General features: G+C 57.9%; 1 protein-coding gene across 1 annotated transcript in view; it reads right to left on the bottom strand.

Moving 5' to 3' along the window:
- PALD1 (phosphatase domain containing paladin 1) overlaps positions 1-18,723 on the bottom strand; it is a 53,038-nt gene that overhangs the window by 16,620 nt on the left and 17,695 nt on the right. The window contains exons 2-5 of the mRNA XM_056113453.1: positions 5,416-5,629; positions 2,862-2,964; positions 1,333-1,512; positions 109-273 (exon numbers count right to left, since the gene is read on the bottom strand). Coding sequence (XP_055969428.1) covers positions 109-273; positions 1,333-1,512; positions 2,862-2,964; positions 5,416-5,600 — 633 coding nt within the window. The 5' untranslated portion in view covers positions 5,601-5,629. The remainder of the gene's footprint in view (positions 1-108; positions 274-1,332; positions 1,513-2,861; positions 2,965-5,415; positions 5,630-18,723) is intronic.

Here is an 18,723-nt window from a genome sequence, read left to right as displayed (position 1 = left end):
CCAGGGAAGAGCAGAAAAGCTGGTGGAAGCTGGTGCTTTGGGCCGGGCCTCCTTCCGCTTCCCGAGGCCCCGCAGTGGGTGCAGGGGTCCCACCCAGACCGCGCCCACCTCCTTCCGGATGGCCAGCTCCAAGCTCTCGGTGCAGCTCCCGGGTCCCAGGCCCTGCAGGTTCTCGTGCAGGCTCTGCCTGTCTCGCGGAGTGTAGGGCACGAAGTCCTCCTCGGCTCGAAGGAACAGCACAGGCTCCTCCCGCACGCAGAAGACGAGGAAGTCCTGCCGCCCGCCGCCCACGGGGAGAGGCCGTCAGCACCTGCCAGCACCACCCCACACGGTCCCTCCCCAAAGCAAAGGCACCCCCGACACTGCCTCCACCAACCCTGCCACGGAATCCCAGGGCACCCGTCCGACTTCGGAAGTTTGGTTGGGGTTCTCAGGGTCACAGCTGGCGGCGATCTGGAGTTACCGCCAACCCTGTGTTCAGGGCTCATGCCCAGGGGTGCCCAGGGGACCATGCGGTGCCTCTGCTCAAATCCTGCATGCACAGCGGTGTCCCCGAGACTTCAGGGGCTCAGGGCCAGACAGTACAGGGGTAAGGCACCATCAATGGCTCCCTGAGCACCAACAGAAGGAGCCTCTGAGCAGCAAAAAAAAAAAAAAATCAAGGAGTAGAGGCTTGGTGGTTACTAGCTGAAGCAGCGAATGGCCCTTGCCATGCAATCATTCACTCGCTGGGTACTGCATAGGCAGAGTGAGGCGTGGGGCAGACCCCAGGCTGAAAGACTCAGCAGCAAAGCTGGGGAAACGGATATGTGGGACTGACAAGGCCCCCCACCCTGGTGTAACGAGGCCTCAGCACCGGAACCGGAGCTGCCACACCCTGGCGGGCCCACCGAGCCTGAGCCAGAACCTCTGTCCCCTTGGACAGCAGGCGGGTCTGGGTCAGGTCAGGGCGGCAGTCAGGGTTGGGGTCAGCCTGGGTCTGGGGCCACAACCACCACTCAGGAGTCGGTGGCTCCTCGCTGGCCCCAACGTCCCCCAGTGGACCAGAAGCTGACCGTCACCCCAGGCAGGCCGTGAGGGTGAAAGCGGCAGCTCACCAGCACCCACGGTTCTCGCGAGGGCCCACCCTCCCCCTTTGCCCACCCCCCAACACACAGGGCACGTCCGGGGGCTTCTGACCATGGGGCCCTGTGTCCCTCGGGGATGCGAATCACAGTGGCCCAGAGTTCCCCAACCGTCCACGCTGAGCACCATGCCCAGGTGACCAGCCTCCGCCCAGCCCTGCCAGCGCCCCTGGACACGCCCCTCCCAGGCCGTGCCGGCCACACTCACCCTGTGCCCGTCCCTCTGCAGCCTCTGAAGCACCCGCCTGAAGCCCGCGGCACTGGGCTGGCCCATGCCGAACACGGCCAGCCCGCCCCGCACCTGCCGGAAGTTGGGGGCCCCACAGCTCTGCCCGGTACCCAGCACGTCCATCTTCTCGGTGACATCCCGCACCAGGAAGTAGCGTCCCTGGCAGGGGGAGAAGCGTAGAGAGAGAGGGTCAGGTGACACAGGGACATCTCCAACCTGTGGGGGGTCTGTCTGTCCCAGGCCCCGGGACACAGAGGGGCAAGGAGACTCCGGGTGGGAAATGGAAAGTGGGGGGAGGGGTCAGGTGACCACCTAGGATACCCGCACCCCCACCCCCACTCCAACCAAGTGTGTCACAGGAGCACAGGAAAGAAAGGCCACTCTTCCTGGGGGGGATATCAAAGAAGGCTTCCTGGAAGAGGGGGCATGTGAGCCAGGCTCTGAGGGAAAGGAGCAGAGAGAGGCATGACAGTGACAGGAAACAAGCTGGCTCTTGACAGGCACCCTCCGGGAAGGAAGGCGAACACTCTCACCCCGAGGAAGGGCAGGAGGAAGCGACACAGCAGGACTCAGCAGGAAGGGGTGAGCCGTTTCCCCAGCCCTGCGGAGTGGAGGGTGCAGGGCCCACTCCCCTCCCCGCGCGGGGAACAACACGGTGCCTGCAGAGAAGGTGCAGAGCAGGAACAAGATGGGCTCCATCTGGGGCCGGGGGACCACCGGGTCACCTTGTCTACCCCGGGGCTCCAGTGGGCCCCACACCTCACTGCCCAGCCGCAAAGAAGGGGGACGGTCCTCCCGAACGCCAGAAATGCCCAGCTGCTCCTCCGGCGACTCATCTGGTCATCCCTGCGTGCAGCTTTCCTGGCACTGCTGGGTAGGGTCTGGACCACCGCAGTGAGTGGGCAAGGGGAGGACACGTCCTCTGTCCTCCAGGACTTTGCTCTTGTTTAAGACAAAATTTAAGGCAAAATTTAAAATAAGGGGCTGGAGCGATAGTACAGCGGGTGGGGCGTTTGCCTGGCATACAGCTGACCAGGGTTCAACCCCCGGCATCCCACAGGGTCCCCTGAGCATTGCCAGGAGTGATTCCCGAGTGCAGAGCCAGGAGGGAGTCCTGAGCATGGCCAGGTGTGGCCCAGAACCAAAAAATAAATAAAACTAAATGAAGCTAAGTCGGAGACATTGCAAACCTTCAGGAGAGGCTGTGATGGGGAGTGTCAGCGATGAGGGTTGCAGCCGGGGGGCTTTCAGACCCCCAGCCCTGCTCTGAAACTCTGACGCAGTGGCTGGGGGCTGACTGGGCAGACAGGGCGCAGGTGAGGGCGTGGGGCACAGAGCATCACAGAGAGAGAAGACGAGGCCCCCGGAGACAGAGGAGGGACGGGGGTACCTGAGCAAGTGGGATCAGGCCCCCAGAAGGTGGGGTGAGGCCTGGCAGCATCCCGGGAGATGCACAGCGAAGGAGGAGGGCAGGGAGGGGGGAGGCGGGGAGCGGGGCGCCGGCCCACCTGCACCAGGTAGTGCTCAGGGCTGGCGTCTGAGAGCCGGCCCCGCGTGTAGTGCGCCTTGAGCAGCTCGTCGTGAATCTGGAACTCTTCCTTGCAGTTGTACCTGCCCAGGGCAGAACCAAGACCAAATCGAAGGTGGACAGTCCCCTCCACCTTCGCCAGGCCGCGCCTCCCCACCCCCACTCCGCGACCCATTTGTGCAAGGACTTCTCTCTGTCCCCCATACCCAGCCTCCTCTTTCTGCCTCCGCAATAGAACCCTTGACAGCTAACGGGGGTCATTGAGCTGGAAACTACATTTCCCAGCATCCCTTGCAGGTGGTCTGGTCATGTGATGCGCCTCCTGGCCAATGAGATGTAAGGAGACGCTCCCGCCAATTCCCTCCAAGGAAAGGCGAGTGCTTCTATTTCTGGGCCACGTGCGGAAGAGACAGGTCAAGACATCCTGGAGCACTGCTTTTTCTTTCAACAGACAGAGACTTTCGATCTTGTTTAAGTCTTCCTTTCTAGTCTCTTCCGGGCCTTGGATAGCACAGCGGAGTGGGTTCTTGCCTTCTTGAGCAGAGTCGACCCCGGGTTGGATCCTTGGCATCCCCTATGTATGGTCCTCTGAGCACCGTCAGGAGGAATTCCTGACTGCAGAGCCCAGAGTAACCCCCGAACATCGCTGGATGTGCTCCAAAACCAGAAAAACAAAATGGAAAACAAACCCCAAAAATGCATCCTCTGTTCTGGATTCTGGAGGAGCGTCTCCAGTCTCACAGTGCACTGAGGTGGTTCAGCGGACAGACTTTAGGCTGGGCATGACTCCAACGCCAGCCACAGAGAGATAGTACAGTGGACAGGGCACTCACCTCGCAGACAACTGACCTGAGTTTGATCCCCAGCACCACACACAGAGTGAGCACGAAGCTAGGAGTCAGCCCTGAGCACTGCCAGGTGTGGCACAAGAACAAAAAGAAAAACCAAAGCAAGCAGGGGACCTCCCAGAAAGGTCCCTTCCACTTCACGGAAAGCTGCCTGTGGAGGGCTGCCTCGGGCAGGCTCAGGAGGGTGGGGGAGGGAGGCAAGCTCTGAAGTCCAGGCCCCCTGGGTAACCGTTCACGCAGGTACCCGCAATGGTTCTGAGCCCTCTACGAGAACATTCCGAATGCCACCCCCACACGTCCTGAGGCCTGGGAGGTACACGTAGATACAAAAAAATTAAGATTTGCCCAGATATGTGGGATCTGCCCAGAGTGGAGTTCAGGAAGAGGCAGAGTCAGACCAGGACACGCTCCACCACGGCCGAAACCTGGGTCTGATTTGTGCAGAGTGTCTTCACAGACCCGCTCTGTGAATGCCAGCACAGCGGTGCAGCCAGCGACAGCTCCCGCCAGCCCCCAGTGCCTGCCCTGCTGGCGGAACATCACCCTCTCCCTTGAGCTCCCCTGCGCCAGGCGGCCAGCTGGTGGCCAGGCTCCGACATGGGGCCTGATTCCTTCTGTGCCCACCTCCTGCGCTGCAGAGGGCCCCAGTGGGCAGTGAGATTCAGACCAAGGCACAGATACCCCAGGAGATGCCCTGCCCCTCCCTCCATCCAGGCCGTGGGCTCAGCAGCCTCTGCACCTTCATCAGCCCCCCCACCCCCAAAATGACAGGGTTCCAGAGCCTCTTTCCTGACCTGCTTCCAAACCCCTCCAAATGCCGGGTTAGAATAAACCCTCCTGGGGCTGGAGCAATAGCACAGTGGGTAGGGCATTTGCCTTGCACGCGGCCAACCCGGGTTCGATTCTCAGCATCCCATATGGTCCCCTGAGCAGCGCCAGGGGTAATTCCTGAGTGCAGAGCCAGGAGTAACCCCTGTGCATCGCCAGGTGTGACCCAAAAAGAATAAAGAAAAGAAGAATAAACCCTCCTCCTCTTCCAGGAATGTCCCTGAATTCAATTTGGAGAACCAGACAGCAGCCTCCAGCTTTTTAACTTTCCCAATCTGGGGTTTTCGGTTTTAAGACGCAATAGTAAAAAATAAATCTAAATTTGATGTATCTAAGTGCGTGAACACCTCCTTTGAAGATGGCCAACCAAAAACATATTTTTCAACAACTTTTAGTTTATTAATTTATGTGTGGAGGTGGAGGTGGGTCACACCCAGCTGTACTCAGGGGCTATTCCTGGCTCTTCTGTGCTCAGGAGTGAATCCTGATGGGCACAGGGAAATATCCATGGTGTTGGGGATTTACAGCGAGGGCAAATAAGAACTTTAACTTCCATGCTTTATCTCTGGACCCCCCCCCCCAAAGAGCATCAAAGAGCATCTGCACTGTCACGATTCCCTCTCCAAGCTCCCAGGCACAGTGGGCATGATTAAGTAACTTGGGCACACACATACACAGAACACACAGACACACACACACTCACACACCAGCCCTGCTCTGTGGCCTGCTTGCTTTGTGACTCCAGACAAAACACAACCCCTCTCTGGGCTCAGCATCGCCACCTGTGCTGTCTGCCTCCACCCCTTTGAGACCTCCCGGCCCTGCCTTCAGGAAGGCCCATGCTCCCTGTCCACTCACGTGATCACGACGGGAGCCACCTTGTTGGGGATGATAGACTTGGCCTTACTATTGTGCAAGCCTGCAGTCTGGAAGGAGTGGACGCTGAGTGTGTGCCGACCGTCCATTGTGCCGCTGCCCTGCAGGCCGTGGAAGGGGGCTCCCGCTGGCCCTGCGTGCTGGGCTGTGCTGGCCGTCGTCCCCATAGTCTGCCAGCGGCCTCAGGACCCAAGACCTGTGGACGAGAGGTGAGGAGTCAAGGAGGGTGGGAAAGGCTCCTGTCTGTGTCCACCCTGGCTACCAGTCAGAGGCCAGAGAAGGACTAGCTGCTAGTCCAGGCACAGATGGCTGAGAAGTCACCCCAGTGCTTTGGGGAAACGGAGGGGACAGAGAGACATGAAGATCACTTCCAACTAGCGAAGACAGAGATGGACGCGCAGAGAGAGTCCGGGGGCTCAGGTGCTGCCCTGCATGAGCCAAGCCCAGTTCAACCCCAGGCATGGCATAAGGTCCGAGCAGGGCCAGGGCAGGACTCCAGGAGAAGTCCAAGCGCCCCCCCCCAAAATAAATCTTAGTAATCAGGAAGGGGGTTAATCCTCCACACCAGCTTAGGGGCCAGAGTTCAAAGTGGGGGAAGCCACCCCCAGAAGGCCAGGTCTGGTAAAAATTTTATGTGTTTTATGAAATTTTATGAATTTTATGAAAATCCTATGAGCCCACCAGGGCTCACTCCTGAGTACGGAGCCAGGAATAGCCCCGGAGTACAGCTGAGTGAGAACCAACTCCTCACCTATAAATAAATGAGTGATGAGATAAAAACTTTTTTAAATGTTTGACTGACCATCTTCAAAGGAGGCTTGTACACTTACGTACATAAAATTCAGACAGGGAGAATTTTATGAAATGTTATGAAAATTCAGACAGGGAGAAGCGGGAGGCATCACCCAAGGGAGCCTGGGGGTGCAGCGGGGGTTGTCAGCTGGGGCGAAGGGTGCAGCGGGAGCGACCCACGGCAGGGGATTAGTGGTGGGTGTCACCAAACGAGGCCAGAAGCAGAGCAGGCTCAGGGGCTCTCAGGGTTTACGACAGGAGCAGGGTCTGAACTCGACATCAGCGCCCCCGCGGTCACAGGCCTCACCGTCACAGGCCTCACCGTTCCTCCCGCCGGCTCCTACACTCACGAGGCCACAGAGAAGGTCCCAAGCCTCGGGGCTGAGGAGATACTACAGAGGAGAGGGCACTTGCCTGGCACAACCTAGGTTCAATACCCAGCACCTCGTATGGTATCCCCGGACCCGCCAGGAGTGGTCCTTGAGCACAGAGCCAGGAGTAAATCTGAGCACTAACCGCATGTCCCAAAAATCAAAAAAAGAGGGGTTCGGGGCTGGAGCAATAGCACAGCGGGTAGGGCATTTGCCTTGGATGCAGCCGACCTGGGTTCGATTCCCAGCAACCCATATGGTCCCCCAAGCACCGCCAGGAGTCATTCCTGAGTGCATGAACCAGGAGTAACTCCTGTGCATCGCTGGGTGTGACCTAAAAAGCAAAAGACAAACAAACAAAACAAACAAAAAACAAAAAAAAAAATAATAAAAAGGGGCTGGAGCGATAGCACAGCGGGTAAGGCATTTGCCTTGCACGCGGCCGACCCAGGTTCGGTTCCCAGCACCCCATATGGTCCCCCGGGAACCACCAGGGGTAATTCCTGAGCGCAGAGCCAGGAGTAACCCCTGAGCATCGCCGGGTGTGACCTCCCCCAAAAAAGCAAAAAGCAAAAAAAAAGAGGGGTTAAAAAAAGGGCTGAATCCTTTCTTCTGCGGGGGGCGGGGGGGAACGGGGGGTAACACTTGCTACTCCCAGGACAGTGCTTAGGGGAGCCTGCAGAGTCAGGGATTGAACCCAGGCTCCTGCACGCAAAGCCTGCACTCAACCAGCTGAACCCCCAAAAGGGAAGGGTCCTCTGCTGACTTCAGCATGATTTATAATAACCAACACTGGAAACAGGAAAACTGTCGGCTGAGTCACTGGCCACCTCGAAGGCAGGACGCTAAAAACCCAGAGTGCCTGGATGGCCGTGAAACAGCCTCAGAAAGGGGAAGAGGCCGAGAGCAACAGCACAGCGGGGAGGGCGTTCGCCTTGCATGCGGCCGACCCGGGTTCGATTCCCAGCATCCCATATGGTCCCCTGAGCACTGCCAGGAGTAATTCCTGAGTGCAGAGCCAGGAGCATCTGAGCATCACCGGATGTGACACAAAAAGCCAGAAAAAATAAAACCTAGAAAGGGGAAGAGAAGGCACCCAGGGCAAAGCAAGTCCCAGCCACAGACCCGAGAGCACCCACGGGTGTGTGCCCAGACGCCTGGGGCCTGTGCTACAGTCCTCGCAACTCTGAAGTGTTTCTGTGTGTCAGCTCCAAGCAACAAGTTCACAAACTACACTCCCTGCTGTTCACTTCCACATCTCCCGTGATGACGCCCTTCTCAGAACTCAGACTAAAGCTGAAAGTACGCTCGCCTTGCACGTGGCTGACCCAAGTGTGATTCTCAGGACCCCATATGGTCCCCTGAGCACAGAGCCAGGAGTAAGCCTGACCATGGCCCAAAAGCAAATAAACAACCAAGTTAAAATAGAAAGTTAGGGGGCTGGAGCAGTAGTATAGCGGCTAGGGCGCTTTCCTTGCATGCAGTTAACCCCAAGGTTCGATTCCCACCATCCCATATGGTCCCCAAGCACCACTAGAAGTAATTCCTGAGTGCAGAGCCAGTAACCCCTGTGCATCACCCAAAAAGCAAAATAAATAAAATAAATAAGTAAATAAAGTTAAAGGCTCTGAGCACAGACAGGATGGACGGATCTGAGCATATTCTCCCCAGCCTGAGCACTGGACCACGAGCCCAGCTGGCAGAGTATCACCAGGACGGGACTAGAACCCCCTGAGCCTGCCTGGAAGAATCTCCAAAGCTAAAACCTACTTAAACAAGTAACGAACCATCTTGGGGGCCACCCGGAGCTGGCAGCGGGGAATCGGGCCTCCGAGTACAGGGCTACTGGGACGGGAAGGGGCTGGGACCACACACCAAGGGCACCAGAACTTTCTGGAGAGCTTAGCAGCCGCCAGCCCCACAAAGCCCTGACTCTGGGGCCCAGACGGGAGAGGGGGCAGCGCCCAGCCTCCTTCAATCCCACCTGCACCCTGGCGTCCTGGAATGATTGGTGGCAGCGGGCAGCCTGCACACTCGCACCAAGGCCTCATCTGAGAGGAGGGACAACAGTCCCGAAGTACACTCTCCCTCGCCGCCTTCAAAGGGCACCAGGTGTGGGGCTGGAGCAATAGCACAGTGGGTAGGGCGTTTGCCTTGCACGTGTTCGACCCGGGTTCGATTCCCGGCATCCCATATGGTCCCTTGAGCACCACCAGGAGTAACTCCTGAGTGCAGAGCCAGGAGTAACCCCTGTGCAATGCTGGGTGTGACCCAAAAAGAAAGAAAAAAAAAGGGAACCAGATGAGAGGCTACCTGCTCCCCACATGCCCCCAACCCCGGCCACCCCTGGTGGCAGTGCCACAGTGGTCCCTCCAGCAGGTACTCAGGGCCTGGACACAACACTTGTCCACTGAGTATGGTCTCCCCCGGCCTGGGTGAGCTCCAGGGCCGAATCAGCATGCCCCAGGCCTCCCCAACAGCCATGTCCTCAGATCCTTCTTCCCGGGGCCCCTACTCAGCCGCCCCTCCAGAACCTTCCCCAGACACGCCACTCTGGGCCTGGGTCTAAGGTTTCTTCCCTCCTGCCCAGCCCTGCCCTTGGAGGTCACAGCAGCCGGGCCACCCGGGATGTCCAGGAGCACTTCTGCCCATGGTGGGTGGAAGGAAGAAACCTCCATGCCCAACCAGAAATATACCCCCACACCAAGAGCATCCCCCACTGGTGTCGGCACTCCAGAACCTTCTCCCCACTCTGCCTAACAGGGCAAGTTCTGAGCATGGTCCCAGGTGCCCCAACCTGTTCTTAGCAACCAGGCCAAGAGGCTGGGGGGAACAGCAGCTCCTCCGAGAACAGAGGTGCAGGTGGGACAGACAGTGTGGAGTGGCCACAGGTGCAAGGACAGGCCGGGGCCCTGACCCCCGCCCATGCCTCCAGCGCCCACCACCCTCACCTCTCATGGGCGCCTGGGCAGTCACCGCCCCACCCGGCCCCTCACCCTCCTTTTCTAGCAACGAGGAAACTGAGGCCCAGAGAAGGAAAGGGAGGTGCCCCCTGAGAGCGACGGACACTGCTGGACCCCAAGGCTCCTGCCTCCCACCCCAAAGGTCCCTGAGCTGATCAGGCAGAGGGCGGTGCCTCGGGGGCTCCCCTCTCCCACTCGCTTCTCCTACTGAGTCAGGGAGCAGTGCTGGCTTCGGGAGAGACAGAAGAGCGGGGAGGGCGCTGGCCTTGCATGCTCCTGACTCTCATCTGACACCCTGTATGGTCCCTCACACCAGGGGCTATCCTTAACCGCAGAGCCGGGAGTCAGACCTGAGCACTGCCCGCAGCATTGTAGCACTGTCCTCCCATGGTTCGCTCGACCAGGCACCAGTAATATCTCCCAACAAATTGTCAGACTTGCTGTTACTGTGTTTGGCATATCAAATACGTCACGGGGAGCTTGCCAGGCTTTGCCATGCGGGCAAGATATTCTCGGGAGCTTACTGGGCTCTCCGAGAGGGGTGGAGGAATCGAACCCAGGTCGGCCGGGTGCAAGGCAAAGTCCCTACCCCGTATGACCCCCAAATCAAAGGGAAATAACGCAAAGATAAATTAAGGCTCTGAGGCAGGATGCGGGACTTCCTCCTATTCTGCCATACTCTGACCCTCACTCTGGTTTATGGGACCCCCCCATGACATTCCCCTCTCCTCCTGCCCCTCACCCTTTCCAGCGCCCCAGCCCTGCTTCCTGCCCCTGGGGACAGAGTGTGGCTGCCCCTTCTGTCCCCTCATTCCATGACCCCTCACAGAGGCCACTAGAGCCGCTGGCAGTGCTGGGGCCCCAAGATCCCTCAGCTTTGTGGGGGCTCCCGGTGCCCTCCTTATCCCTCACACAGGGTTGGGTGCAGCGTTCAGCTCTCCCCACGCCCTGTGGCCCCAGCAGGACTACAGCACCTGGCCCAAAACAAGAGGAAACACTTTATTTTTTGTTTTTTGTTTTTTTTTTTTTTTTTGCTTTTTGGGTCACACCCAGCGATGCTCAGGGGTTACTCCTGGCTCATGCACTCAGGAATTGCTCCTGGCGGTGCTCGGGGGACCATATGGGATGCTGGGAATCGAACCTGGATCGGTCATGTTGGCTGCATGTAAGGCAAATGCCCTACCCGCTGTGCTATTGCTCCAGCCCCCGAGGAAACTTTAAACCCCCAAAGACACGGAGCTAGAATGGTATCTCCATGGGGAGGGCGCTGGCCTTGCACTGGCTAGCTCAGGTTCCATCCCACACGGACCCCCGAGCATTACCAGGAATGATTCCTGAGTGCAGAGCCAGGAGTAACCCCTGTGCATCACCAGGTGGGACCCAAAAAAGAAAAAAAATACTTTAAAAAATAGGGACCGGAGTAATAGCACAGCAGGTAGGGCGTTTGCCTTGCACGCGGCCGACCCGGGTTCGATTCCCAGCATCCCATACGGTCCCCTGAGCACCGCCAGGAGTAATTCCTGAGTGCAGGAGCCAAGAGTAACCCCTGAGCATCACCGGGTGTGACACAAAAAGCAAAAAAATAAAAATAAACACCGAAGACCAACCTAGTCTCTATTCACAGTGTGGACGTGGCAGAGGGTTCTCTGGCTCCGCGTAGGCAGGTGGAGGAGCTGCCTCCCCCTCCTACAGCTCTCACCTAGCCTCTGCCCTCAACCCCTCATCCTCCCACGGTCTATCCGCCCTCGCAGGTTAAAGCCCAGCTCCTACAGGAAGTCCTCCCTGCTTACACCCCCGCTCCACTCCCAGCGCCCACAGTAAGGCATCATGGATGGGACATTCCACTCTCTTCCGTCCTCATCGAAAACTGCTCCCTGCAGGGGCCAGCCCGCATCCAGCCTGGCCGAGAGGGAAATCTGGGCTCGCATCTGCAGATGGAACGAGCTGACACGGTCACTTTCTCGGCCCACCCACCCAAGGACAGCCCTCGGCCACCATCAGGTGGAAAAGACCAGAAGGGCCTTAAGCCCTTTTTCCAGCAGGGCGCCCCCGGGGATGTACTTCCCTTTTTCTGGCTAACACGGCTCTTCCACAGTGAAGGCCAAGACTTGGGAGCCTGGTTACATGTTCTAGTTCCAGAGTTGGGCAAAAATCAGCGTTCCTCGCTGGGCCCTGTCTGTGGTGCCCACCCCCAGGACCCTGCAGCGACTGGCCACGCCTCTGCCCTATCCATGCCCCCCCCCCCACGCCCATGACCTTCATTCCCTGTGCTCAGCAGGCGGGTGGGAGGGCGTGGGGAGAGGGCGTGGCTTTGTGGGTTTTCGGCCTGTGCTATTGACAATTGTCCTCCAGGGAGGGGACATGGGTTTCCCACGCCCACTTTCCACAGGACAGAACAGCCAAGCAGGGCCAATATGTTCATGTCCCATAGCTCCGCGGGTCCTCGGGCTCCTGCCCTGCAGCTTTGTGCCTCCCGAGGGCTGCCAGGCTCACTCCTCGCAGCCTCGTCCCTTCATTTCCTTCCTGGTAAAACCGTGGACGTGGCTCAGGGGCCGAGTGCACACATGGCCACAGGAATCCTGAGGGTGAGACCCAGCACTGCAGGAACCCTGCACACCCGGGATGGCTCAGAAAGTCACTAGAAAATAATAATTTAGGGGCTGGAGCAATAGCACAGTGGGTAGGGTGTTTGCCTTGCACGCGGCCAACCTGGGTTCGATTCCCAGCATCCCATATGGTCCCTCGAGCACTGCCAGGAGTAATTCCCGAGTGCATGAACCAGGAGTAACTCGTGTGCATCTCCGGGTGTGACCCAAAAAGCAAAAAAAAAAAAAAAAAAAAAAAAGAAAATAATAATTTAAAATTTATGAGGGGCTGGAGCAATAGCACAGCGGGTAGGGCGTTTGCCTTGCACGCGGCCAACCTGGGTTCGATTCCCAGCATCCCATATGGTCCCCCAAGCACCGGCCAGGAGTAATTCCTGAGTGCATGAGCCAGGAGTAATCCCTGTGCATTGCTGGGTGTGACCCGAAAAGCAAAAAATAAATAAATAAAATTTTAAGATTAAAAAAAATTAAGATGAATAAAACTAAAAAAATTAAGATGAATAAAGCTAAAAGTCCCTGGAGGTGGCTCCGTGAGAGGGTGTCTCCTGGTGCAAGGCTCTGGGCTCAATTCCTGACACTGCTTCGGTTTTTTAAGGGCCACACCTGGTGATAGATGCTCAGGGGTTACTCCTGGCTCTGCACTCCAGAATCACTCCATCTAGAGTGAAAGGAAAATGCTTTCACTAAGAACTGGGGGAAGCTGGCTCAGCAAGGCACACAGCTGGGTGTCTGAGGCCCTAAGTTCCACCCCCAGGAATAAACGTCCCCTGGCCCAGACACATCGGACACAACCCCGGAGGCCCCCAAGCACCATGTGACCAGGTCTGAATGGCAAATCCTCAAACATACCCCCAGGCTGAGAGCGCCAAGAGCCTCTACTGGAAAGCAAAAGGGAAGATTTATAAAATTAGGACATGGGACAGACAGCACAGCGGGGAGGGCGTTTCTTTACACTCAGTGACCCAGGTTCGATTCCCAGCGTCCCATCCGGTTCCCAAGCACCATCAGGAATAATTCCTGAGTGGAGAGCCTGAGTCACCCCTGAGCACAGACAGGTGTGCGGTTGTTTCTCCTGCATCCTCCAACATCAGGATGCACTGTGGGCTGAGGAGAGCACGTGCTCGTGGGCAGCATCCGGGGTCCGATTCCCGGCACCACCGGGGCTGGCCCCTAAAGCAAGAAATAAACCTGGTGTGAGATCAATATCTTCCATAAAGTAAAGCCAGCTGGGTCCAAGCCTGCAGAAGCCCTTCCTCAGCTAACCCTGCTATTTCTGAGGCTAGATCCATAGTATAGCACGCAGGGCACTTGCCTGCACACGGTTGACCCAGGTTCCATCCCCAGCATCCCACAGGGTCCCCCAAGTCCTGCCAGGAGAGATCCCTGAGCCCCCGAGCGCAGAGCCAGGAGTAAGTCCTGAGCGCCACTGGGTGTGGCCCCAAACACACAAAACTAAATCATCTACTTACTTTTTTTTTTTTTTTTGCTTTTTGGGTCACACCCGGCGATGCACAGGGGTGACTCCTGGTTCTGCACTCGGGAGTTACTCCTGGCAGTGCTCAGGGAACCATATGGGATGCTGGGAATCGAACCCGGGTCGGCCGCCTGCAAGGCAAACGCCCTACCCGCTGTGCTATCACTCCAGCCCCTAAATTATCTACTTTCGAACCAGTTTTTACTGATTCTGAGCAGAAAAACAGTGCAGCTGGGGAACCAGGTGAAGGGGGGTTTCTGGGAGCTCGGTGGGCAGCTGTCACTGTGGCTAAGGCCTGGTGTCCATCTGTCCTCAGAGGGTTTGAGTCCTGGCAGAGGTCACTGCTGTCAGGGGACAGTGAGTGGCACGAGAGGTGGCAGCAATGGGCAGAGGTAGGGCCGGTGTCCCGAGCTGAGACCACGGCAGCCACCCCCCACACCCCCCGCAGCCTGTCCAGCCTAGGCCCTTGGCAGCAGGTCCTCCTACGGCCCCTGCAGGTCAGCCCAGTCCACCTTCCATCCTTGTCCAACATGGGAAATGGCCAGAAGCAGAGGCACAGGTAAAGGGCTGAGAGCCCCATAGTACCCTGTGCCCCCCCACCCGCCACCACCCCTCCCGGGGAGGGGCAGCTAGGTAGGTCCAGGCCCTAGTTGCGGCTTCCTCCCCAGTACAGGGCAGCCCAGCTCTCTCTCCAGGGTCTCCTGCCCCAGGATTGGGAATGCCCCAGGGAACCGCCTGCCTTGCCCCAGCCACCAGCATCCTGTGGGCTGACTCCTGCCGCCCAGCCCCACCATGCCCTGCCTGCGTCTGGAGCCTTCCTCTGGACAAGACACTCACTGCAGGGACCCCCAAATTGCTGTGGAGTCCAAATGGGGCTCTGCTAAGTGACTTTGGAACTCCCTCAGACGAAGGGGGGGAGGGGGCTGCCGGGTCATGAGCACATCAAAGGCCCCCGGGACTGTGGAGACGCCCCCCAGTTGCAGCTGGGGGTCCCGTCCGCACCACCTTCCGCAGACACCAGGAGAAGACAAGCAGGGAGGAAAGGGAGGCAGAGAGCCAGAGGCACCAGGGTGGGGGAGGGAAGGAGGGAGGGGCGCCCTCCAGGCCCACAGCCTCACACCCGGGCCTGGCAGCCAGATGCCTGCAGAGCCCAACAATGGGGCTAAAAATAGCAGGGGGATGAGTGACCAGCTGCAGGAAACATCTGCCTGGGCTCAGAACAAACAGCGAGGAAGTCCCCGGCTACAGCAGATCCCTGCTGGGTCCAGGCCCACCCAGACCCGTCCCTGGTCCATCCCCCCACCCCCCCATACCACTCACACTCACACACTCAGTCACACACTTAACACACACACAGTCGTACACACATTCACAAAGTCAAACACATAGTCATAGTCACACACTCACACACACTCACACATTCACACTCAGTCACACTCTCACAGTCACACACACACACACACACACACACACACTCAGATAGTCACACTTTTTTTTTTTTTTGCTTTATTAGGTCATACCCAGCAATGTTCAGGGGTTTCTCCTGGCTCTGACCTCAGGAATCACTCCTGGGGATGGTGGGGGGAAGGGGGGGACCATATGGGATGCAGACCACCGAACTTGGGTCAGCTGTGTGCAAATGCGCTACCCACTGTGCTACCACTCTGCCCCTCAAGCACACTCTTACACTCACACACCCACACAAACACACTCTCATATTCTCACTCTCATACAGTCACATACACATTCTTACACTCTCACACACTCACACAAACATTCGCACACACATTCTTCTTACACTCATGTGTGTGTGTATGTGTGTGTGTGACTTTGTGCGCGCACACACACACACACAACATACACACGACAGAGTCTGAGCCCTCCCTGGTCACCAGCAGGAATGTCCGAGCTCGAGCCAGAGAACTGAGCCCCTCAGCCCCTCTCGCCGTGCAGAAGAGGAAAGACGAGCACCTGTGGAAGGCCACAGAGGCAGTGGACAGGCCAAGTGGCCCAGAGGCACCCCTCCCCCCTGCACAAGGCAGGGCCCAGGCAGGACGCCCTTGCCTGCCCCCGAGAATGAATTCAAGCCTAAAAGATGTGATTCCTGGGGGCGCAAGCCATCTGGCACCAGTGACCCCCTCCAGGTCTCCATCCTCCCCCTGCATCGAGTGCTCCCCACCCCCACCTCTGCACTCAGTCCCACCCAATGCTGTGACCGGAGCAGATCTCGATCCACACCCCTTTGCAAAGAAGCAGCGAACAACACAGTGGCAGCAACGAGAAACTGGAGGGGCATCTGGGGTACGGGGAGGGCTGGGCAGCCTCATCTATCCCAACAGGCGTCACCGTGGCTTTGAAAATCCTCGCGTGGCCACGAGGACCAGAGCACCTGTCACGGGGTCCAGCCTCGTCAGTCTTCCTCCGGCAACAGGACATGCCATCACCAAGCATGTGGCAAACGGCGCGTGCTGTGGGGGCCGCCCCGCAACCTTCTGCTCCTCATTGCACATGCTCCTGCCCATTCCAGTCCCCGGACCGAGTGCCCCAAGACCCCCGGCCCAGCCCAGAGTCACCGGCAGGTCTCATTCCCACAGGATGCACCAGCCTGACCGGACACAGCCAACGGGGCTTGGTGCCTAGCAGCGACCAGCATGAACCAAACCCGGAAGGTTTTACGAGAACAGCCTAACGGCTCCAGCCTGTGGGGTCTCGCTGCAAATCTGTCTGAGCTGGCACAGGCATGGACCAGCCCAGGGCCTGGAACACAATGCAGCAGTCCCCCATGCACGGCCTGAGCCAAAATGGGTGGGGGGCTGCTGAGGTGCAGGGGCTGTGGAGACTGGCAGAGCAGAGAGAGGGGAGAGGCCCTGTGAGCAGGAGACCCCACCCACCCATGCCTGATCTCCTGTCGCTCCCAGCTGCTCTCTCCCTACAAGGGTCACAAGAAACACCACACACCTCAGCACTCTGACAGGAGCTGAGGGCACCCACGAGAGTGGGGCTTGCTCTGGATTCTTGAGCCAGACCCAGCACTGCTCAGGGTCTGCTCCCAGCTCTGTGCTCGGGAATCACTGCTGGTGGTGCCTGGGGGGATCACGCGCTGCCAGGGATAGAACCTGGGGTCCTATGTGTCAAGCACATGCTCCAGCCCACTGAGTTATCCCCCCAGTCCCATAAATGATGGGCTTGGGGGCTCGGGTTTGTTTGGGGCCACACCTGTTGGTGCTCAGGGCTTACTCATGGTGCCGTGTCCAGGAGTCATTCCTGGCAGTGTTTGGGGGCACCATATAGGGTGCCGGGGATTGAACCCAGGTCAGCCACATGCAAAGCAAGCACCACTCTATTTCTCCAGCCCCCAACTTGTGATGCTGACGTGGAAACAAGGAGTTGTCTTGCCGAGTTGCCCAGTCCCACGACATAATGCGGGGTCCCCTAGCAGAGCAGCGACGGTGTGTAGTACGCCCCCCTAGAGCACAACCACAGGAAAGAAAGAACAGCCGTGCGACCCGGTGACAGAGCACCTGCCAAGAACACATGAGCTGAGGGCTCGATCCCACACCCTCCCATTGCCAAGTGTGATCCCCAGAAGCACTGCTAGTGCCACTCCGGGTGTGTGCAGCCCTCAGTAAACCACAGCCAAGTGTGAGAGCCCCAGGCCTCCCGACCACCACAAAGGAAAAGAAGGAAAAAGCTGAGGTTGGTTTGTTTGTTTTTGCTTTTTGGGTCACACCCAGCAATGCTCAGGGGTCCCTCCTGGCTCTGCACTCAGGAATTACTCCTGGCGGTGCTCAGGGGACCATATTGGATGCCAGGGATCGAACCCGGGTCGGCCACGTGCAAGGCCGATACCCGCTGTGCTATCACTCCGGCCCCAAGCAAGTTTTTTTTTTAATGTGCACCCCTGTGAGTCAGCAATTCTCTGAATAATGCTACAAGACCACTTAGAGTAAAGTTGGTCACGGGCACGGTCCTCCCGTTGTTCATCGATTTGCTCGAGCGGGCCCAGTAACGTCTCCATTGGAGACTTTGTTGTTACTGTGTTTGGCATATCAGTACGTCACAGGGAGCTTGCCAGGCTCTGCCGTGCAGGCGAGATACTCTCGGTAGCTTGCCGGGCTCTCCGAGAGGGGCGGAGGAATCGAACTCGGGTCGGCCACGTTGACTGCAGGCAAACGCCCTACCCACTGTGCTATCACTCCGGCCCAGAGTAAAGTTAAAAAGAAATAGCACAGCGGGTAGGGTGTTTGCCTTGCACTCGGCCAACCCGGGTTCAATTCCCAGCATCCCATATGGTCCCCTGAGCACCGACAGGAGTGATTCCTGAGTGCAGAGCCAGGAGGAACCCCTGAGCATCACCAGGTGTGACCCAAAAAGAAAAAAAAAGAGTAAAGTTAAAAGAAATAAATCCACAGCCAGAAAGACATGAAGCCCAGCACTGCCTCTAATGACCCGTCAGGGGTAGGTGCCACTGCGATCCACAGGGACTGTGTCCAGGACGCATCCTGCAGCCACGGGACAGGCAGAGTTTAAGGAACATCACGAAGGAAATTTAGAGTAAAAGGCAGCAACACTGCAGGGTCCTGCAGGTAAAACTCCAAACATGGGCCATGCTGGTCACTAGGGCTGGGAGTCAGGCAAGAGTGCAGTAGGAAGGTGAGAGAGATGGGGTCCAGGGTCCCTCAGACCTGAGTGACCTTGGAGGCTGCGATCACGTCCCCTTACACCGCCTACGCTTGCCAAGCCCTTGCAGCTCGGAAAAAAATTGTATTTGTTGACTGACACAGGGAAGTGTCTACTGCATGTTAAGAAGAAGAAAATGTGGAGTCAGACTGATAGTACAGCAGGTAGGGCGTTTGCCTTGCAAATGGCCAGCCCGGGTTCGATCTCCCAGATGATTCCCTGAGCACGGCCAGGAGTAATTCCTGAGTGCAGAGCCAGCCTGAGCATCACCGGGTGTGACCCAAACAGAAGAAAATGAGGGTCAAAGAGATAGTACAGTGGGTAGGACGCCTGCCTTGCAATTGGTCGACCTGAGTCTGATTCCCTATCACACGGGGTCTCCTGAGCATGATCGAGCGGAGATG

This window comes from Sorex fumeus, unplaced genomic scaffold (genome assembly GCF_029834395.1).
Source record: "Sorex fumeus unplaced genomic scaffold, SorFum_2.1 ptg000020l, whole genome shotgun sequence".
Taxonomy (NCBI): Eukaryota; Metazoa; Chordata; class Mammalia; order Eulipotyphla; family Soricidae; genus Sorex; species Sorex fumeus.
This window is presented reverse-complemented; position numbering and strand designations above follow the sequence as displayed.